The sequence below is a fragment of the Hesperophylax consimilis genome, chromosome 11, assembly GCF_061612785.1.
Source record: "Hesperophylax consimilis isolate HC1 chromosome 11, BYU_Hcon_1.0, whole genome shotgun sequence".
NCBI classification, from domain to species: domain Eukaryota; kingdom Metazoa; phylum Arthropoda; class Insecta; order Trichoptera; family Limnephilidae; genus Hesperophylax; species Hesperophylax consimilis.
Genome location: NC_142846.1, coordinates 10,000,001 through 10,023,355, shown reverse-complemented (window position 1 = coordinate 10,023,355; position 23,355 = coordinate 10,000,001). Strand labels below are relative to the sequence as shown.

At 35.2% G+C, this 23,355-nt stretch overlaps 2 protein-coding genes across 2 annotated transcripts; one reads left to right on the top strand and one right to left on the bottom strand.

Annotated features, from left to right (window-relative positions):
- Nucleotides 1-418: 418 nt before the first annotated feature.
- Nucleotides 419-7,654, top strand: Tango4 (transport and golgi organization 4). The gene is made up of 7 exons (XM_089637013.1): nt 419-610; nt 698-834; nt 1,211-1,438; nt 1,631-1,717; nt 2,406-2,686; nt 5,839-6,159; nt 7,427-7,654. The coding sequence occupies exons 1-7, from the start codon at nt 495-497 to the stop codon at nt 7,616-7,618; spliced, it is 1,362 nt and encodes a 453-aa protein (XP_089493139.1). The 5' UTR covers nt 419-494; the 3' UTR covers nt 7,619-7,654.
- A 5,917-nt stretch (nt 7,655-13,571) lies between these two features.
- Tbcb (tubulin-binding cofactor B) lies at nt 13,572-20,086 on the bottom strand. The gene is made up of 4 exons (XM_089637012.1): nt 19,856-20,086; nt 18,714-19,057; nt 15,576-15,731; nt 13,572-14,478 (listed from the first exon to the last, which is right to left on the bottom strand). Exons 1-4 carry the CDS (start codon nt 19,976-19,978, stop codon nt 14,364-14,366), a joined length of 738 nt encoding a protein of 245 aa, XP_089493138.1. The 5' UTR covers nt 19,979-20,086; the 3' UTR covers nt 13,572-14,363.
- Between the last annotated feature and the right edge of the window lie 3,269 nt (nt 20,087-23,355).

Sequence of the window (23,355 nt, the reverse complement as noted above, 5' to 3'; positions counted from 1 at the left end):
AAGCCGGTCCTAGCAGTGCGATGGTACAAGAACTGGAACCGGATGACTGCTTAGATTTTTAAGAGGACTAATCGCCGCCTAACAAAAAAAAAATATATAAAAAAAAACAATAAAAATATCTTGAAGACTTCGATATTATCAAAAATAATTGTGTTTTGAAAATTATAAAAACAAACAAGTGTATTGTTGAGTGTTTGTTATGAGTTGTTCAAAAGCAGCCAACAAAAAGGACAAAAGGTAAAATTCTGCAGTTCGCCCCCGAATTTTTCTTCTCTGAAGTTCTCTTACAACCCCCCCCCCCCCCCCCATGCTTTATGTCACTTTCAAAATTTTAGCTCCTTTTTGGCTCTTTTTTGGGTTTCGCCTAGCTCTACTTTAAAATTCGAGTTGGCAACACTGGTCATAGAACTCAAAAATTGTTTACAAAAATATTTTTGACGTTTTGAGGACGCTCTGTCACACTCTGTCAGAAGTAAGATTCAAAATAAATAAAAATGACCGAAGATGTCCAGCGGCATTCTGTCCACACCCTGGTCTTCAGATCCCTCAAAAGATCGCATGACATGTTCCTCTCCAACCAAAATATGTTGGCGCCGGTCGATGAAAAAGCGTAAGTTAACCTCCAATTTTAAATTCGCAATTAAATTTTCGATTTTTAATACGAAATTTGCAATGCTTATGTCGGTTTATTTTGCAGGGAAAAGATGAAAAAAGCGATAAAAGCTTGGGACTCTTATTCATTGGTTTTTGATCGGGTAAAGCAATCTCAAGCCATAAAGCAGAGGGAAGCCTTGGAAGCAAGAAACGATCCGTCACCTCCTGGCACACACTCAGGTACATAATTATAAATTACGTTTTGAATAAAATTAGTTTGTTTTATCTAGATCATCCGATAAATCACAATCAACCTTGCGGTAGCTCTGAAGTGAACTCTTTTATAACTTTTTCTTCAGTGTCTATAAAATCTTCTGCAAGTGGCCAAAATAAAGATAACGAATGAATGAAACAACTAACGAACAAACTGATTTTTTTCGCATTGTTTACTACAATATCAACATTAGCAATTCCCCTGGGAATACAGAGATGAAAAGTCAAAATTATACTTTCAATTACAAAGGTATATTGAAATTAAAGGCTAAAGATTTATCGTTTCACTAGAACAAACCAGCACACATGAGAATTATTATTAAATTATCTTATTTATTTCCAGAGCCAGGTGATTCGGTAGCACTGGGATCAGAGGGTGCTGTGGTGCCCTACTCGGCCTCTGCCCTGTCGGGTGCCTCCACCACCAGCGCAGCCCTGGTGCCCCGTAAAGCCCCCACCATGCCGAGGCCCCGCTGGCACGCCCCCTGGAAACTGTACAGAGTCATATCTGGTCACTTGGGGTGGGTGCGCTGCTGCACAGTTGAGCCGGGAAACGAATGGTTTGCAACTGGTAAGTGGCAAATATTATTTTTATCTCTAAATCTTATTAAATAACCTAACCCAAACTGCGAAAAATCACACTGAAATACTTGTCTGCTAACATTTTTGGTAGAGGCAGGTACTACTAACAAAGAAAATAATATGGAATTAACAAAGATGAATTAATAAAATATTGTTTGATTGTGAGTGTATTTCTGTTCAGGTGCTGCGGATCGTCTGATTAAGATTTGGGATATTGCCAGCGGAAAGTTAAAGGTTTCGCTCACTGGACACGTCAGCACAGTCAGAGGTATGTATTATTGTTCCCCTAAGAACTCTGATTGCCCATTATGCTATCTGCAATAATTAATTTACTTCCAGTCCCCCTAATAAAGTTCAATGTGTATTTGGCTACGTCTCCTGGTCACACATTTCCTGCAGCTATTGGTGCTTTCTGAACAGTTGCATGTGTGTCTCCTGAGGTGGCAGTGTCCTTTTAGTAGTCCTACTTGCTTCCTCAATGAGTTTCTGTCCATATTAAGTAGTCACCTGTTTCGTTTGGGATCTGGACTGTTTATGAGCATTTTAGACTATCACCATTCCCAGGCCAGCCTTGAGACTGCGAATGCACCTGGCGCTAGTAAAAACCTCAATGGCGCTGAATTAGGTTTTAGGTATTAAAAGCTTCTTGGCTCATTGGCGCTTTGGCAAGTCGGTGTTCAGAGTGGATTGCTCCAATTCCGGGCCTATGGCCCTGGCCATTCCTCTCCAATCTTCCTGCACACAGTCTATCCACTCTTCCTCAGTCTGTACTTCCTGCGGTTTGCATAAAGTCTGCACTGCCTGATTATCATTTTTAGTGTCCTTTTATCTCATTAATTCATTCAATGTCCATCACACTAGTATTGGGACCTACAGGATAAGGGGTCTTATAATAATATAAGCACATAATCAATTCCAGGATTTGATCATACCTATATTATTGCAATAAATTCCAGGTTTGGAAGTGTCGACACGCCACCCGTACCTGTTCAGCTGCGGCGAGGACCGGCAGGTGAAGTGCTGGGACCTGGAGTACAACCGCGTGATCCGCCACTACCACGGCCACCTTTCAGCCGTGTACGCTCTGGCGCTGCACCCCACCATTGACGTGCTGCTCACGGCCGGCCGCGACTCGACGGCGCGCGTCTGGGACATGCGCACCAAGGCAAACGTGCACACGCTCACAGGCCATACGAACACTGTGGCTTCTATCGTCTGCCAGGCCACCGACCCACAGGTATGCTAATTCCTTTACATGTTAACCATTTCACTCGTAAATAAATTAATTAATTTTTAATTCAATTCAACTTCGTTAATTATTTTTAAAACATTACAAAATTGTTCATTTTAGAACATTTTTAAACGACAATTACATAAATATGAACGGTGGACATCACCTATACTACGTAGTAGTAACGGAGCTTGCCCTAAAGGCAGCTTCAATGATAAATATGTATGTCGATATCGGAATTGATTCTGTTCAACAGCAAGATTGCTCTCCCTCCGCCATGATCATTGGCATCATACCAAGACATTATCCCTTGCCACTATAACATATCGTGAGAGGGATTAGGGTCCTCACAGCTCACCTCACAAATCCTAAACAATAAAAAAACACCCAACACTAGGAAGCTTGCTAATAAAATCCCAAACCTATGTTGGAGATTCCCGCATCTGCCTTAAATGGTTATACAATATTTTACGATTAATTTAAATTTACCACCACTTGATTAAAGAATTAAATTTATTAAAACTCTCGGAGAGAAACTTGTTTCAGAATTGATTTTATTTTTAAAATTCAACGGTCCTGAAGAACAATGTTGGATGTGCGAATGTGCAGTTTTGCAGTAGAGCTGTTTAAAGTTTCGTTTCTGCATTTTTATTGTTTTCGATAATATATTTCTCCAATTAAATAAATATTGGTTAATGTAAAATATGAAACAGCACTATATTTCTTGATCTCAAAAACAGTAAAAAAGCAGAAACTTTAACATTTGCACATCCAACATTGTTCTTTGGGACTGTTGAATTGTTAGTGGAATTATGTATAGACCTTTGCCTTTGTAGATCTACAAAAAGCATACGACCGAGTCGACAGGAAAAAGCTATGGAAGGTGTTGTCCAAGTATGGAGTGAATGCGAATCTGACTCAGGCAATTGCGTCTCTATATGAGGGAAGCGTTGCATGTGTTAGGGTGAACGGTGGTTTTACGGGGTGGTTTGATATCACAAAAGGTGTTAAACAAGGCTGCGTAATGTCACCGTGGTTATTCAATCTATACATGGATAATTGTATGCAAGAATTGAAAGAGGTGGGATTGGGCGCGAATTTGAGTAATCTGAAAGTATGTTGCCTGTTGTATGCTGATGATGCGGTGCTGATTGCTAATAGTATGGATGATCTGCAGTCTCTCGTGTCTAGGATGAACGAAGTATGCGTGAAGAATGAGTTAATGATGAATGTAAGTAAGTCTAAAGTAATGGTGTTTGAAAGAGAAAGCACGAAAACAGTGTGCAATATAGCTGTGAATGAGGAATACTTGGAGCAGGTGGATGAATTTGTGTATTTAGGAAGCATGTTTACGAGAGATGGGAAGGCTGACAGAGATATTGAAAGAAGAGTAAATGCAGGTAAGTCCATTGGAGAACTGAACGCAGTTGGCGCTAACAAAAAATTGTCCAAAGAAGCGAAGTTAGCAGTCCACAATGGAGTGCTGGTACCTACCCTGATGTATGGAAGTGAGGCATGGAACTGGCAAAGAAAGGATGAAAGTAGATTGAATGCTGTTGAAATGAGATCCCTGAGGCGGATGTGTGGTAAAACCATGTATGATCGTGTGAGGAATGTGGATATCCGCAAAGAGTGCAAGGCTGATGTAAGCGTAATGAGTAAGATCAAGAAAGGGACGCTTAGATGGTTTGGGCATGTAGAGCGAATGAGCGAAGAAAGGAGTGTAAGGAGAATATACGATGCAAATGTGAATGGTAGCAGAAGTCGGGGACGCCCGAGGAAGACATGGCACGACCTAGTGAATCAGATACTGGGTCGGGCCATGTCAAGAGTCAGAACAATAGAAGAGTATGTATGAGACGATGTATGAATGTGAATGAGGCAAGGAGTGTGTGCCAAGACCGAGTTGTTTGGCGGTCCGTCCTCTCTGCCTACCCCTGCGGAGAAACGGCGTGATGGTTAGTTAGTTAGTTAGTTATGTATAGACACGCCTGATTTACTCAGCCTAATTACCTTCCATATACCAACTAGAACTACTCGATCCAAAATGAGTTTTAATTGCAACAATACTATCAGGACTGAGACATTTTGCTTGTAAAGATAGCATGCAGTTGGAATATTAATATTAAGTTTTATTATATTTTTTGCAACAAATGGATATAATGATATCCTCACTAGGATCCCCCGTGCTGAGGATTTCATTTATATAAGATTAATATTTAGTAGTGTGGATAATATCAAGTAATTATAAATATATTTAATAGTGTTTTTTCTGAAATAATTATAAATATATTATTACAATGTGTTTTGTCGTTCAGTTGAGTGTTTTCGATTTCAGTCTTTATTTGGTGTCAGTATATTATCTATTTCTGATCTCCCTATGTTTTGTATCCAGCTTTTTATTTGAGATTTAAATTTTAAACTATTGTTAGATGTGTTCAACTCCACGGAATATAGTTACAAAGCTACAATAACATACTTCTTAAATAATAACTAATTTTACCAAAATACTATTCTTCTGCATGGGCTCCATACAATTTCAATAGCAAATTTTACTTCATGATTACTGTTTCACTAAATTATTATCACATGTTTGTAAAAGCCCTATGGGCGTATAATAAAAATAAAAAAAAAATTCCGTGTATCACCACAGTGCAGAGACAATGAGTCTTCCTCGGGCGTCCCCCACTTTTTCTACCACTCACTACTGTTTGCCACATTGCCATCTGCTATTAAAAACACTACATTTTTTATTTTAAAAGAAAGACAAACATTCCCGGGTTACGAATAACCTGACAATATTTAAAAATCTCCTACTACCACCACAGTAAGCGGAAAATATTGCTTGTGTTGTGATGGATGGAATTTTATGGTCATGATATCCGTTGTTGTAAACAATTAAATAAACACTTCATTTGGCACCAAATTTCAAGACTTTTTGTCATTCCAAGAGTGGAGCCCTTTGGAGCGTTGGAAGCGATACTATATTCTCCGTGTTTTATCATCAAAGCCCTATGGGCGTATAATAAAAATAAATTATTTTTTTGTATTTGAAGGTATATTAGTTGTTATTGCATCCAGCTCCTCAATTTATCAGTACTTTTTGTAAATATTTTATGTAATAAAAAAAACAAATGTTAAATTTGCCCTTATTTCAGGTTATAACCGGATCCCACGACTCTACGATCCGCCTGTGGGATCTAGCCGCTGGCAAGTCAGTCTGCACCCTCACCAACCACAAGAAGTCGGTGAGAGCGCTCGCTACCCATCCCAACCTATACACCTTCGCGTCAGCTTCTCCCGACAACATCAAGCAATGGAAGTGCCCCGAGGGACAGTTCATCCAGAACCTGTCTGGCCATAATGCCATAGTCAACTGTCTGGCCGTGAACGCCAACGGAGTGCTGTGCAGCGGGGGTGATAATGGAAGTCTCTACATGTGGGACTGGACTACCGGATACAATTTCCAAAGGATGCAGGTATGTATTTGCATAACAGTCAGTTGTAATTATTTTGTTCATCTAAAATCTAAATGATTTTCCGATCAAAAAACTTTTTGTTCGCCAGATATTTTCCTTGCTTTATCATTTATCTACCTGTTTTGTAGTCAGTCCATTTATTATTACTATTGATACAAAGACAGTCTGCATAACTCGGTGAAACACTTTGCCAAGCTATGCTTTAAAATATGAATAATTTTTTTGCACTCTTACATATGCAGTATGAATAAATAGTTTTGTCTGTTTATAAACTCAATTCTTTAAAGAAAGGCATACAAATTCAATATTGAATTGAATCACCCATACAATATTGTATTTGTGCCTTTCTTGAAAGAATTGAGTTTGTATACGGACAAAACTATTAATAGTATGAGCAGCGTCCTCGTGTTGACTCCAGAAGCCTCCAGTCAGGTTGTAAGGCTGATCGGCTTGTGTTGGCTTCTTTCGTTTCACGCCAAGGATTGGCTTGCCGTTGAGATAGATTGAGAGATTCGCTTCTCATTAAAACATTTGTGTTTTTTGTTGATACGTTTAATATGTCACAAAGAAGAGGGTAGACATTAAAACTTAGAGAGAGAAGCGAAAGTTGGTTGATAATGAATGTTGAAGAATGCTAATGTAGAATTGAAAGATATCTGGATCACAACAAGCTATTTATAACCAAACAATATTTGACGTGACTACAGACACAAGATTTTAGAGACGCGAAATTAATGAAAATATTACACTATGACGTGCCATAGACAAAAATATTTAACATAAAAGGTGGCACAGACAGAAAAAGATAATGTAAAAGGCTCTACACATCGAGATTATAATATTATGAAAAAGTGAAAGAGTTTAGGTTTGACTGAAGTTAAATAAAACAGGATAATATATTTAATAAAACAGGATAATAATTTTATTAATTTAATATATTTAATAAAACAGTTAAATAAATCACAAGATACGACACGCAACAACTTATACCCTTAAGCACTCAAGTCATGGACCTACTGTGCTCATACCTACCGTACTCACTAGTTACGGCTTTCCAGTACTCACTAGTTACTGCTTTCCAGTCGTCGATCGAAGCGCTTATTCTTATAAATTATGTGCGCATAAAAATAGATTTAAAATCAATCACTAATCACTTGGTCTGCCTTAGTTTTCCTCTCCCTTTCTTTTGTGACATTTCTGGAAAGGTTTGAGTCTATGTTTGACTATTTATCTGCTGAAATACTTAATCTAACGAAATCCCTTCTAGGCTGCAGTTCAACCGGGCTCTATGGATTCTGAAGCTGGCATTTTCTCTATGACCTTCGATCATTCTGGAACCCGCCTCATTACGACTGAAGCTGACAAAACCATTAAAATATACAAAGAGGACGACACTGCTTCTGAAGAAAGTCACCCCATAAACTGGAAACCTGATATTTTGAAGAGAAGAAAATTCTAGATATTATAATAATTAACTTTAAGTGTAATTTTTAAATTGAACAATAAAAAGTATAAATAAATTTACTTGCATTATCGTTTGTGCAATTCTGAGAGATTGATGTTGAGTTCTATATTGCTTGTTATTATCACAAGTAATCAGATGTGGCTAGTTCCAAGGTCTATAGAAAATGTATTTAACAAGGTCAGCTCATTGAGGGGTAGAGTGGTTGAATAATGAAGTTGAGAGATTTGAATTTACTGCAATACAAGTAGCATCAAGTGACTCTGAATGCATTTGTAAATGATTTACTTATAATACTTATTATTTATTTATTTATTAACGGACATCGTGCAAATTACAACATAATAACATGAATAAAGTAAAATGAAAAATACAGGAGTAGACAAAGGTACATGAAAGCAAAGAAATATGGTAGATATAATATAAGAAAATAAAGTGACAAGTCGAATCAAGTCAAGAATACGCCGTGGGTCAGGACCACAGGACACTTATAATATTCCGTCACTTGTTTAGCGAATGGCAAAAATCATTCAGACTTATCCCAAAAAAGTTAAGGTTTTGACTTGAGTTGACCAGTCTACACATTCTGGACAATGGTGAATAATATCCATAATTTGTCGAATGATGGTTGAGGAAGACGTATAAATACGTTGGTAATATCATACTTATTATTATATTAAAACGAATGTTTGGAATAAATGTGAAAAATCGCAATGTTTGCAATGTTACTTTTACATTGATGATGCAGAATCGAGGTAATTAGCACCATGTATATATTTCCTTCGTAGACATTAAAATTCTCAAATTGAAAGTCTCATTTAGCAAACTATCGTAACGGGGAAAGTATTGAGAATAATTTTATTCATACAAAGAGTCGAAGCTATACTAATTATTATAAAAAGTAATGTTCGGAATAAAAGGGAAAAATTCCAGGAATATTTGAAGTGTTACTTTTATGATTTGATGATGTAGAATCAAAGTTATTTATTAGCCCCTTTTAAGACTTTCAAATTGAAAGTCTCATTTAGCAAACTATCATGACAGGGAAAGTGTTAAAGAATAATTGTATATATATATATGAGAGTCGCACATGGTGGTTGATACTCTCAGTATCGCCTTGGTGAAAGTCGTGAAAGACCACCATTCGGAATCGAAGTGTCGCTTGAAATGGCTTTGACCATATTTGGTGACAATATGTGAATAGCCAGGGTCCTCCCCACCTTCCTCTTCCCCTCCCTATACTGAAGCACCCCAAACTCTTTTAGCAACTAACTCTCACAGCTAAATAGAATAATACAAGAAAATAATACTGAAATTAGTCAAATTTCAACATTGATAATACAGGTGTTTTTGTAACATCTACTCCACTGTCAATGCTATGTCATCTTTGGGGATTTGATGGGATGAAAACTCCTGTATCATCATTGGGAATGCTGTGTGGAGGGTCTTTTTGAGAAGATGCTGTTGTGAACATGAATCTTGAAGTGAACCTTGTTGTACGAGGGATTAACACGAAAATCATTCCACTGTTGATCTTAAGAACGAGTCTTAGAAATGACCCGATTTGTTTCACTTGATCGTGCCATGTCTTCGTCGGGCGTGCTTTTTCTGCCTTTTCCTACTGTATACCATATGTTAACAAACTATGCTAAAAAACCACTGTTAAAAAAATTAGATTACATCGACTCCGTGTATCACCACAGTGCAGATACAATGAGTCTTCCTCGGGCGTCCCCCACTTTTTCTACCACTCACTACTGTTTGCCACATTATTATTTGCTGTTAAAAAAACTACATTTTTTATTTTAAAAGAAAGACAAACATTCCCGGGTTACGAATAACCTGACAATATTTAAAAATCTCCTACTACCACCACAGTAAGCGGAAAATATTGCTTGTGTTGTGATGGACGGAATTTTATGGTCATGATATCCGTTGTTGTAAACAATTAAATAAATACTTCATTTGGCACCAAATTTCAAGGCTTTTTGTCATTCCAAGAGTGGAGCCCTCGGCGTTGGAAGCGATACTATATTCTCAGTGTTTTATCACCTATATCTTTGAAAAAAGTCATCAAAATGTTTTAGAAATCGGTCAAAAAGAACCATACTGACTCATATATATATATACCCAATAAGGTAGAAGCAGTTAGTTTAACAAATTCTCTTTTTGGATGTAAAATTCTTGTTTCATATTAACTTCTCACAGCCACATTGTTTGAAAGACAGAAAACATTACCTTTGAAGTGTGTCATTCACCAAGTATCTTCGAAGAGCTAATTTGACGTTTATTAGGCTGAGTGCGTTCTCGGTGCATATTTGAAACAGTGTGTGCGAGAGAATTCCTTCTCTTTACCTATGCATAAGTGTGAAACGCTCTGATGCTTAAAATTATAACATTAGATCTGACCTTCCTAATTGTATTCAGAGAATTTTTTTTATCCATCTTTATTTTAAAATTATTTGTAATAACCAGAGATGTGCTTTATTTCAAATAAATCCATTTCAAATGGAAATGCAAAATGCAAAATGGGTATTTTCGATTTTGCATTTTAAATGCTTTTCTCCATGCATTTTCCATTTTAAATGCTTTTTTGCAACATTCTTCCTACTATCTCCACTCATTTTTTTTCATAAGCCCCATATATCAGTCGGTCCTCAACCTCGCTATGAGAGATAATTTACATTTGTCACGTTGCTCCCTGGTAGGAACCCTGGCAATTGAGTGATACCATTACAAAAAATACTGATTCAAATACTGAACATGGGGCCATGACGCTGTTTTTACGTTGGCAACATTAGTCCCGCGCAAATTTTTTGTGGTTTCATAATCTGTAGTCGTGGTGTTTTTGGATTTACCATCATGTAATATGTTTGTTCTACATTGATGTCCATTATTAAATGACAAAATTGTTTAAAAATTCTATAATTATTTTAATTGTTTGACCTGAGAAACCATTTTGAATTTTTAAAATAGGTATTTTGCATTTTGCATTTGAAATGTTTTTCTAAAAACCATTTTGAATTTTCAAATGGAAAAGTTTTGAACCATTTCCATTTTGCATTTCAAATGGTTTTGGGTACCCGTTTTGCACATCTCTGGTAATAACATAATTAAATGAACTTGGTGTTTGGGAAAAAAACAAAAAAAAATTTAAAGAAAATCAACAAGATTATCGCTTTTATACACGGTGTCTGGAAACTCGTAGTACAAGCGGGAAACTTGTGAATCTACATCTCATTTGGAGTCTATTTAGCCGTGTTTAACTTTTTTTGATATGAGCATTTATTTTTCAAATTCATTGTTTTAAAAGATAACAATGAAAAAATGTGGGTATCTAGTTCGAAAAACAAAAGTTAGCACAACTACATTTCTTCACTATTTTTTTCCACTACATATTTAAATGAAAAAAAATATGTGATTTTTTTATAAAGTCCACCACGGATTACGACACCTACTAATATAGTACAAATATATTATGCATCTTGAAATAGCTGTCCGCCATAATGTTTACTATGATAATTTTACACCAATTATTGGTAAGAGATTACTTTTTTTTCTTTCATTCTTTGGGGATGCTGTGTGGAGGGTTTTTTTAAGGAATGTGAGGAAGATCTAGGAAGGCAAAAAGGTACGAGGGGGTGGGTAGGAATCTGGAGATCACTGTGTCCAGGAGTGACAGACGTTTGAATTCATCTCTCCCACTGCAGTGCAAGGCGATGGGTCGAGAAAGAAAAGATCTCCCTCAACCACATCCGACCCGCCACACAGTAAGGCACCCCTGCTAATTCACCAGACGCAGGGAACTATTTAGGATTTTAAAAGACAATAAACAACTAAAGCCATATTCTAAAACTTCCGGTAATTGTTTGGTTTCAGTTGCCTCCTTGTACCTTTTAAAATGTCTGCTCAGAAGATTCTCATTTCTGAGCACAAACTGTCTCCTGTTTTATATTTTTTATTTTTTATATTCATGTTTTGTCCTGTCCTGCTGTCATTGTTATTCTAAGTTTGTCATCACTTTGTATAAACAGTATATTTAGTTTTATAATATTACATCTGTATTGGGTAAGGCACACTGTAGGAATAATTTTAAGATCATGACCACTAATACTAAATTATCGTTTTTAAATTTGCTATAGTTAAGCGCACTTGAAGTGAAATAGACACTAATGTTATTATTATTAATCCCATAACGACGGAATATTTAAAATGTAACGAGAATTCCAACTACATCGACTCGATTTACTCTTAAATTTAAAAAAAACTCATTCCACAAAATCGACTCCAAATGTGAGTTCGATTCACCCGTTTTCAGCTTGAACCATGAATTTCTGAACACCGTGTCCTCACCGCGCTGCGCTGATAGTTATATCTCTCTGAAATATCATAGGCCAAATAATACAACATTGAGAAAAATACATAGCGATATTGGAATTAGCCATTCAAATATTTGTGATTTAAAAACGGCAAGTGATTTAACGTTTGTAAAAAATTCATACTCAATAATCCACAGTGGCGGTTCGTGGTTTTTTTAACAGGGGGTTCAGAAATTCAAGAGAAGATAAACATATCTAATTAAAATTTACTTACTGTTGTCCTACGTCAAATAGTCGAATACGGCAGCAGTCACACAACTTAAATAAAGTTAGTGGGAGGGGTACCTACATATTATTGTTTTTAAATCACTTTACCTAGACACAATTATTAGATAATGAGAAAAGTTTTATAGGAATTAAATTGTTTAATGTTTTTATAGCACTCAATGTAGGTACGTTGCTAATTATTATTGTTTTTTAGAGAAGAATAATTTCGTAGAATATATAATAGATATTTTAAAACATCAAAAAACAAATAAAAGTGGCACGAAATAAATTTAAAAATAGGTAGTAGATTTACAAATGCCATAAGCAAACGGTTGGAGAAATGCAGAAACAAGAAAACAAAAATATGTACAAAAATGACTACAAAGTTAAATACCATAATATAACATAAAAAAATAACACTTAACTTGCATCCCTATGGTTCAAAGGTTAAATGTCGGCCGCGAAGTTCTCGGGTTTCTTCGGTTACATTCGTCAATGTTCGGAGGTCACGTGATATCACAACGCGTGTTCGGCGCACACAATTTGTCTTATTTTTGCAAAGAAAGACCAAATTTTGTATATATCACCGTCATAGGGTCTGTACCGGCTAAGATTATTTTGTATGGAGAGTTTGGCGCGGATTTTAACTCGCACAAATTTGGAATAGGCATCGTATTTTTCGGTGGCGCGGGTTTTGAAGGCGAAATTTTAATAGCGTGCTATCTATAATGTGCTTATATTATTATAAAACAAGGATGTTTTATTTTCTCATATTTTTAATGGGGGTTCGCCGCACAAACGCACTTTAGAGAAAACCGCCACTGATAATCCACCAAAATCGTAGGTCCCATAAACAAGCCACACTATTCTACTTCAATATTTAGGAATTAAACGATAGTGTAAACGTGGTTGCAATACGATTGTTTTATATTATTTATTCTAAGCTTGCGGACGAACTGCTACCGCTGAGTAACGTCAAAAACATAGAGACGTTTTGAAGAGTCGAGGAATTCTGCAGGGCGTATTACAAGCGCTTAAGACTTCCTCGGGCGTCTCTGACTTTTTTTACCATTCACTACTGTTACCACATTGTCATTGTTAAAAAAACAACATTTTATCATTGTACAGACATAGGTGCGAGGAAATTAACTTAAGATATAACAAAAAATTATATTATATACCTAGCGAAAAGTGAGAGATCGTTCCTTTCGGACTCCAAATGGACTTCGAGCCAAGTCACAAGCGCCCGAGGTGAAAAATGCCCGCGAACCTTACTAAACACATTTTCTACTAACCTTGAGCTAGTTCATTAGAGTATAGAATGCTAAATCGGTGTTCTATAAATAAAATACGAGCATGATTTCATTTTTTTTATTAATTTTTACATAAATAGCTAATATTAACCGGAATGTGTGAGATATGATTATTAAAAAAATTAGTACATTTATTAGCATTTTTTTTGTGTTCTAGCTAGACCAAGCGTACATTTTAAAGATTTTTGGAAAATGTCAAAATATAAAAAAATAGCAACGTGGTTTGTTTGAGATACGGAATAAAATACTGGCTCTCCCAAACATATCTACGAGACCAGAAGTGGTTCACTTCACATCTTGGAGACAATTAATATTCACAATTCCTTAATGTCATGTGCTCTGCTCTGAGACTGATAAATAAATCTTTTTCATTGTATAGCACTATCAAAATTTAATTTAAGATCTGGAATCACGGTTCCACCGACAAAATATTTTCACTGAGCAAAAGAACTCGGTAATACTTATATAAAATTATGCCAACAACTTCACAGTTGATATGTATTCTCTATGCGAAAATTACAAATTAAATAAACAATAAAAAATTTACTTTATTCTCTGTCATAAATAACATAATCTGAAGTGATGCTTGCCCCAGATTATTTTGAAATACGAGCAGGCAATTCAAGTTTTCACAATAAATATAATAAAATAATCATAACATTGGTTAAAATTTTGAGTTTCAAATAAATAATGAACATATAAATCAGTCTTCATCTTAACACTGCCCCGTGGCCACCATCTTGTTTAATACATGTGAAGAAAGTGGGGAATATGCAAACCAACGAAAAAGCATTTTTAAGTTAATACAATTATAAGCGATGGCGTGGATGACTCCTGAGGGAATCATATCTCATCGTCCAGGAAGTTCTCTTCTGGGAAGTTCCCGATGGTTACATACACCGGCTTTACAAATCCCCCGTACTTGGGCGGACATGTGAAGTAGCGCTTACCATCAATTCTGGAAACAAATCATACTTTATGAGGCAGTATTCACATTTATTTATTTATTGCATCTCACTATACATAAATCACGTTTTTTCTCATAAAAATCAACCTCAATAGGACTAATCCTGGTAGTAATCTGGAGGTAATCCTCACTAGGAGTAATCACAAACATTAAGTAATACAAACACAAAATATTTCAAAAAGAAAGAAAAAAATATGTATTTGATGAGTACCAGATGGGTAATTTGCAATATATTGTAACAATATTTGAACCATAACTACTTATTAATCATTATTACCAAGAAGAAACAAGTAGATAATAAAGACAGCTAGGGTGACGTTCAGTTTTTAGCAAATGGGACTTATATAAAATGTTATTATTAAGGAAAGGACAAGGATGAAAAAATATTGAGACAATCATCGTATGTCAATACAAACATCTTAACTACTCAACTCTTAAAATTTAAGTAAGGAATTATTAAGTGATTTAAATCTTATTTTTCTGATTCTCACATGCTTATATTATACCATTTTTTTATTATTACCAGACTTTTGAGGTGTTATCCTCTCTGTCTTGAACCAATGTTCCAGGTAACCTTGTAGTGTCCATCAATATAATTCTGCAGACACTGTCCTGTCAGTGTGCGCTGTAAGGCTGCCCAAAATATTGGTTCAAGAAGAAGGAAGAGCATAAGGGTGGGCAGCAATTCATGTAAATGAAAAATGTCAGTATTTAAAACTACTTTTACTAGCGAAATAGGCCTAGACTGAATGGCGGCCGGTAAAGTGGCACAGGACAGGGAAGTCTGGAGGCACCTTGTCGAAGCGATAACTCCCCGATTCGAACAGAACAAGAGGAACATATTATATATTTATATTGTATGTGTCACCTGAAATGAAGTGCAGTGCGGGAGGGAAGTGCGGCATGGCAAGCGACCAACGGATGCTAGTGAACTACTAATAAAACACGCCCTTTTTGCATACGTTAGAGACGTGTCTGCCTACCTTATTTTGCTTGTGGTCTGGTTATACCAAGTAAATTGCACTATAGCACCTTGGAAGAGTTATGCAGAAAAAAGTTAAATGTAGTGAATAAAGCGATATTCTTACAGTCCGTCATTTTTTCCCCTCGGTTCATCGTACTTGACTCCGATCCAGATGCCTCCCTTCTCCATGGGGCCGTTGTACATGACAGTGGCTCTCCTGCACGGCTGGTTAGGGACCCTCACCTCACAACGGGATTCTATGGGAATCAGGGAAGCCAGCCTGAAATGACAACTATCTTTAGCACCGATGAAAACCCTAAACATGCCAGTATTATGATAGCGACAAACAACAATGTTTAAAAAGAAGAACTATTTAAATAAGAGGATTATTATGACAAAATTGTTCATAATTTAAATATTCGACACCCAAATATTTGTACACCAAAAAAATTCATCAATTCTACTAATATATACCAATTTAAAGTTCCATTGGATTTTTATTTGGAGAGAAGAAAGGATTAACTTATTTAAAATTAAAACAACTCAATTACTGTTAACCCTTTCCCTGCGGGAGACGCACGCCTGCGACGCACTGTACATGCCCTGTACGCGGGAGGCAAATCTGTGCGACGCAAAGTTTCTTCGGCGTTATGGGTATGAAACATGCTTGAACACGGTAAAACTTATACTCCTAAAAAATCTCACATCTTTACACTACTGACATCTTACGATATTTATCCATAATACGTATCCTAATCATCGATACAAAGATTTGAAGGGATCTTCCAACTCAGAGCGAAAAATGAATCAGTTTGAATTCTTCCCGCGTCTTTACACACGTTATTGCGCAGGCGCATTTTATAAGATTCTCAAACAGAGACGCTCGCCGTGTAGATTACAGTGTTTTATCGAATTATTGTTTGCTTTTTCGTGGATATGAACTATTTTAATTACAGTGTACATTCATCTGATTTATCATATTTTAAAATAAGTTCAGTTACATACATTCATTCAAACTATTGAAGAAATATAAAATTTCGTCAGTGTTAGATTATTTTCAAATAAAGATACGTGGTTAAAACTTTTTTTTAGTGAAAAATCAAGTAAAGTTGTACAAGTTTGACTTTTTATCAATTTTTGAAAGTATTTTTATTGCCAAAATACAAAATGTCGGGTCGTGGTCTTAATGACGAATAAATATTTGGTGCTACTTTAGAAATAGATTCAGATTTTGAAATTAGTGACAGTGACGTCGATAATAATTGCGAAGCTGCTGAAATACATGAAAGCCATGATTCTGCCGTTATGCGTTGAGAACTGTTTCAAAATTTATCACGATAAAAAAATATATTAAGTGATACATATTTACGGTGATATAATAACAGAAAAATTATTTCATTATTTTTGTAAATTTAAGTGTAGTTATTTTTTATTATATGAACCTTTTTAAGTGTGTCAATATTTCATGTATCCAGTCAAACGCGACATCGCACCCATAAATCAAGCACTTACATCGCACCACAGTTGAAGAGCTCTACTCCGGTATGTTTATAAGCATGTGTATCGTTATCCTTGAAATATTAACATGGCCGCCCGGGCATACCGTATCAGTTACGTTATGAATATATACTTCGAATTTTTATCAAGTCCCATTGATGTTCGGATTGTTTATTTATACTTGAAAAGATAATTCAAGACATAAGCGACGTATTTTTTAAAACAAATTTTAAAATCCATGCGTGATTATTGTTTAAAGTCATAAATTAGATTGATGATAAATAGCCCCGCGTGTGAACGAAGTGATACAAATTTATGACGCATAGAAAAGGTTAAACTTATTGTAAAATCAGATACAAGCGCATCAGTAGAATGCTGTCTGCTCATTAAATAATAATAATAAATAAGGCAGGACGGAATTTTGTATAATAGGTTATGTAAAAGCACATGTGTTCTTAGTTCAGTAGTACAACAACATACTACGTAATATATACTTGAATTGCATAAACTGCACATGTATTATTCACACAAATTACCTATTCAAGATAACAGGATCGTAAATGCAAGATGTGTTTGGTTAGTGACAGCATAAAATTATTACATCATCAAAACCTTGAATTAAAAGCCTGTGCCTGTACATCTGCAGCAATAAAAGTTTTTAGAAGTCTTTCAAATGGAATGGGGGTTTGCATGTAAACGTTTTAATCACCTTATTTGGTCAAAATTATAGTCAATAACCCTTCCCTTAGATGCTAGAAACTCCCTTGAGCTCCGGTACTGCGTACTACACAGGTATACATTAACTCCCTTACGTGCGCGGTTTGAATATTATGCGGCGCGTAAGTTCAGAACGGAGAAAAACTTGACTTATTACCAGACCGGCTTTACCACACCAACGGGCGTGTAAGAATTTAATTAGTAGGACGGTTATAATTTTGTCATTTTTAAATTGGGTAAAAAATGAATAGTTTAAATTTATTTACCCCGCATATAGAGGAACAATAGCGCGGTTGCTTTTACGTCCAACAGATGGCGCTGTTTTTCAAAAAAGCATGTTTTTACCTGTCACAGGTGACAAAAAAACATGTTTTTACCTGACAAGGCAATTTTGTGTCAAAATTTCAAAGCAATAGGAAAAGCTTTCGCAGATTTAAGATTTTGAACAAACGAACATTTTTATTTATATAAAATCAAAATGTAAATTATTTCATTCATAGTACATAGTATGTACACTGGGACATAAGTAAAATATTAGTCTAGCGTATTTTATGCCCTTTTCTTTATGTTTACTGAAACTCGCTTCCGAGATTAGAATTTGTCCATCATTTTAGGTAATTTACCTGGTATACAGAATAAAGCATTCAAATTGAGGATTACGATGATGATAGTAAATATCTAATAGGAATATGTCATGGAAATGGGATTTAGCTGGGATTCCTGACCCCTGGTATATCGGATAAAGCATTCAAATTGAGGATTGCGATGATGAGTCAATATCTAATAGGAATATATCATGGAAATGGGATTTACCTGGGATTTCTGACCCCTGGTATATCGGATAAAGCATTCAAATTGAGAATTACGATAATGATGGTCAATATCTAATAGGAATATGTCATGGAAATGGGATTTACCTGGGATTCCTGACCCCTGGTATATCAGTTAAAGCATTCATATTGAGAATTGCGATGATGACAGTCAACATCTAATAGGAATATGTCGAGGAAATAAAAAAATTCATGGTAAAGAATAATAAAATAATGACCTTCTTTCTTCTTGCTCTTCTGCCTCCTGTTGTAGCTTCAATTGTTTCATCTCCTCTTCATTATATTTTCCTAATTTGTTCCTTTGCAAGAAAGATCTGACAGTGTCGGACTTCTTATTGTATTCGTCTTCAGACAGGGTGTACTTCTCAGTATTTGATGTATCGGTGAACTCATACAGCATCAGGAATTTGTCTATGACGTGGACCCTCATTCCATCCTCCACTGGGTACGAACCCAGAAGGGCTTCATTGTTGGAGAGTTCGCAGACTAACTTGTTCTGTGCATCGTAGAGTTCTAGTCTCATTGTGGCGGCGGACCCACCCGTTACTAATTCTAATTTCATCTGAAATAAATTATCACAAATATTGAGATAGTTAGGAATATTTCGTTTTACAAAATAAGTCATTCAGTTAGAAAATTCCATTTGACATTTATTATAAAAAGAATATTTGGTCAAGAAGAATAGTTTGAAATATTGAAATAAATTAGTAACATTTTAGTTTACTACACTCAATAGTAATTAGTTGTGGAATACCTACATGCCTCCATGTGACAAGACTACGATTAGTCATCCTAACCATATAAATTTTAAAACTAAAAACATGTTAAAATATAAATTAATCTTGTCAAATCTACACAAAAAATTATAAACAGCACTCTGTTTCAACTTAATTACTACAAGAAATAACCATTTATGTGGTAGGAGATGGTGAAAAATGCATTAAAGTTCCTTTTTTTCTCAATCAAAGTTAAGCTTGAAAAATACGAAAAAAATATTTAAAAAACCCAAACTAAACCCTATTTTTTGCATGTTTACAAACCCCCTTAAATAGTTGAATCAGTTGGATATTTAAGTTGATATCAAGTGTTGTTTTTTTTTAAAAGCCTTTGAATGCAGCGGAATTCGACAAGTTTACCAAATATAAAAACACTTATCACAGTCTAATAAAATTTGAATTTTAGATTAGGTATTATAATAATACACAATTTGAAGATAATTTTAAACTCATGCGTCACGAAAAAATTATAGGTAATAAAAATTGATTGAGGGTTTTAAACCCAAATAATTTACTACGGCAAGAGATATGCATGATACAATCATAAATATTTATATAAAAACGAAATCATATGTATTTTTAACCTTAAAATCCAAAATCGTCAGTCCTTTTTGAAACCTTCTCTCGGCGCATATGGCATCAGGCTTGCTAGAATTGGAAATATTGACGTTAACGAAATCAGCGGTTTTTACTGTAATTTCACTCATCTTGAAATTCTCTAACAATTCGAACGATATTAGAACAAAACAGAACACAATCACGCGAAAATTCAGGCAATGTGATGAATTTTCGTCTTTGCGGAAACGTCAAATTGCCATTGCCAACATTCGAAACATAAAAGAACCTAAGCAATAAAATAATTCGGAAAAGTACCTGGTTATTCTAGTTACCGCGTAGTTAGTGTTGCCAACTCGATTTTCAAAATAAAACCATCCATCTCCCGAAAACGAGCTGAAAAAGAGCTAAAACCTTGTACAGCCTAAATTTTTTCTGGGTTCCCGTAATATTATTTGGGGTGGGGAGGCTTCGTAAAGGTTTTCAGAATGTTCCTATATTTTTGTGCTTTCCCCTAAAATATATTTTCTCCACTATTTTGTACTAAAAAGGGAGCTAGATTGTATGAAAAACGAGCTAAGAAGCTAAATCAGTTTTTTGAGCTAAGGGTCTCAATTTAGAGCGAAATCTAGCTCTTAATGAGCTCAGTTGGCAATACTGCGCGCAGTGGATGAAAAATATTTAAATTCACCTACCTCTTGCCATATTATTTATTTGATAAAATCAGCATTGTTAAATCTCGTTTTCTTTTAATTGTACGACTTGCTTACTAATGCATATTATACAGGGTGTTAAGGGAAGTACTTGACTTATTTTAACCAGCGATTCCTGATATTATTTGGAGTAAAAAATGTAAAAAAAATTTTGGAATCCAGTTACTTTTTTCAACTTAAAACGCATGGATCGGGTTAAGGCATGGTTGAGGGGTTGGTCGTTTACTAGGCTGCATAAATAAACCAATCACTAGGCTGAATGAGCAGTGATGACATGTGAAAGAAATTTTTTTTGCTCGGTTTAAAAAAAAAAAGTGAGGAATAAGAGTTATTTGAAAATATTTTATAAAGTTTGTGATTCTTGGGTACCTACATTATTCAATATGTGCATGACCACAACAAATATTATTAATACAGGCCGTGCTGTAGAAAATTACATAAAAAAATATCAACAACTCAAGCAGCTAGAGGTAGACATAGTAAGTTGACTATAATATTCTTTTCAATGGCGGCAAATTGAATTTATTTAGTACTTGGCGGTTATGTTGGTGTTTGGTTGTTTTGCGCTTTCTAATTGGTATTTTGATCAATATTGATAAAGATATCCCAAAAGGTAGGTTCTGTGTGTGCAGTTTACGGATTAGATTACAAACAACAAAAACACTCCAAGTCAAACATGATTTCATTAAATCCTAGCAAATAAAATAATAATACTTGGATGACTTGTATAGCGCCGTTTTTGTGCAAAAACACCTCAAGAAATGTTCTCGATTATGTAAAAAAGTGGATTATCCCTTGAAAAACATATATTTTTTAGTTTGATTCAGCAAAGTTGTGCTAGTTCCTTGTAGCATTTTGTGTTCATATTGAAGTTATAAATCATTGTCAATGTTGATGTTCAAAACACATTATTGTAAAATTTTACAAAAATTTGTTTACAATTATTTAATATATTGATATATAATATTAATGCATAATATATCTTTATATATTCGTGTTACTAAAAATTATATCGAATTTGTTTTGTAATATTTCTAAGTTTAATTTTTATTTCTTTCTAAGTTAATATTTATAAATTATATTTATTTAATTATATTATTTTATTACCCCACCATCAAAGACAGAGTGCAGACGCTTTAATATTTTTGTTATGTGTGAGCAAAAAAGGAGTAGAGGTCAGGGATGTAGGTTACCTAATTAAATATTTTTTTAACATTAAATAAATTATATTATATTTCACATAAAATACATCAAAACGTATGAAAGAAAACCAATGCGCACAACTCATGCCGCTAGGAGGCGCTAGTGTAGCAAGTTGCCATCAAAATACGATAACGTACTTTGTTCATTAAATTTAATAAAATTATCTGATCGCAGAATTATTTCCGATTTAACCTGTTTGTATAGATACCCCTGATTTATTATATGTAATCTCTTTTCATACTCCAAGCGGGTCGGTTACAAGACAGTACCTACCATATTATTGTAGCAATTCTATTTCAACGTCCCAATATCACACTCCTTTGCGACGGATTCAACAGCTAGGAAACAAATACTACGATGTTGTTGATATATTTAGTACATCAATTTCAATATATACAGGGTGTATCGGCACGTACCCGAGAAACTTAAACCAGCTATTCCTTAGCACATTTGGAGTAAAAAATGTTATGGGCACTTTGCTGTACGGTAACATTTTTTTTCTTTTAAAAACAAAAAATAAATAAAATTTCCACACTCCGTTACTGCCCCCAGTATAGGGGTAAAGTACTTGGCAATCTATTTTTAATTAATGGCTGTAAGGAGACAATTTAGTCGGTCCCCTCGTGCTCGTTATAACCAAGTTTGACCGTATTTATATGTTTCAAATGTTATGAAACTTGCTAAAACAAAAGCAGATACACAAATTTTGGAATGCTTCGGAGTTGCAGTTCACTTGGCTATTAAAAATGGGGTAGCGATCAGAAAAAGGTTGAGAACCTGTGCATCAGAAGTTTTCTTGATGTTCACCAAGGGTGTGCAGTTCATGAAGTTCATTAGAAGCTGTAAAGCCATGCGTGTTTTAATAAAAAAAAGTGTACTTTTATGGAAAATTAACCCTTTTTTTCATTACTTTGTATGCAGATTTTACAGCTTCTATAGAGTTCTGCAAGCCATCTATCTATATAAATAAAAATTTAAATGTAAAAATGTACGTTTGCTCAAAATCTTAGAGCTCCGAAAATTCTTCACTGATTGCTTCCAAAATTTTACACAACGTTGCATTCGAATACGCATTTGTTTTCATATACCTATATTATATAGATGTGCGACAAGTAAAAACATGCTTTTAAAAAAAAAAACAGCGCCATCTGTTGGAAGTAAATGAAAATCGCGCTATCGTTTCTCTACCTGCACAGGTAGACTGTGCCACAGCAACGCGTGGCGGGCAGAGCTAGTAGCGAATTAAAAAAGCTGGTTAGGCTCTTGCAGTAATAAAATAATAATATTGTTAATCGTAGTTCATAATGCTTTAGAGCAGTGATGCATAACCTGCAAGCCTCAGGCCCATTTTGCATGCCCTACTTGGCTACATGAAATAAATAATTTTGTGACCTTGGAGCTTGAAAACCTATGAGCGCACTATGCTTGATAAATTATCCCATTCCTTCACGGGTCCACAAGGAATCAACATAAACCAGGTGCAGTAAGAAAGTGTGATACCGAGAGAGCTCCATCTTATATATTTCTATTGGGGCCCGGCTGCTGTACGCTGGCAATGTTTATTTGATATCGAACCATATGCGGGCGGGCGGATTTATAAAAGGGTTTCGCGG

Bases quoted from the DNA above. Each gene is read 5' to 3' on its own strand.
- Tbcb (XM_089637012.1), bottom strand. From the start codon at position 19,978: ATGAGTGAAATTACAGTAAAAACCGCTGATTTCGTTAACGTCAATATT. The intron at 19,058-19,855 runs GTTAAAAATACA...AATTTATTTCAG, and splicing joins TGACGATTTTGGATTTTAAG to ATGAAATTAGAATTAGTAAC. The intron at 15,732-18,713 runs GTCATTATTTTA...TTGTCATTTCAG, and splicing joins GAAGAGCAAGAAGAAAGAAG to GCTGGCTTCCCTGATTCCCA.
- Tango4 (XM_089637013.1), top strand. From the start codon at position 495: ATGACCGAAGATGTCCAGCGGCATTCTGTCCACACCCTGGTCTTCAGA. The intron at 611-697 runs GTAAGTTAACCT...TTTATTTTGCAG, and splicing joins GCGCCGGTCGATGAAAAAGC to GGAAAAGATGAAAAAAGCGA. The intron at 835-1,210 runs GTACATAATTAT...ATTTATTTCCAG, and splicing joins ACCTCCTGGCACACACTCAG to AGCCAGGTGATTCGGTAGCA.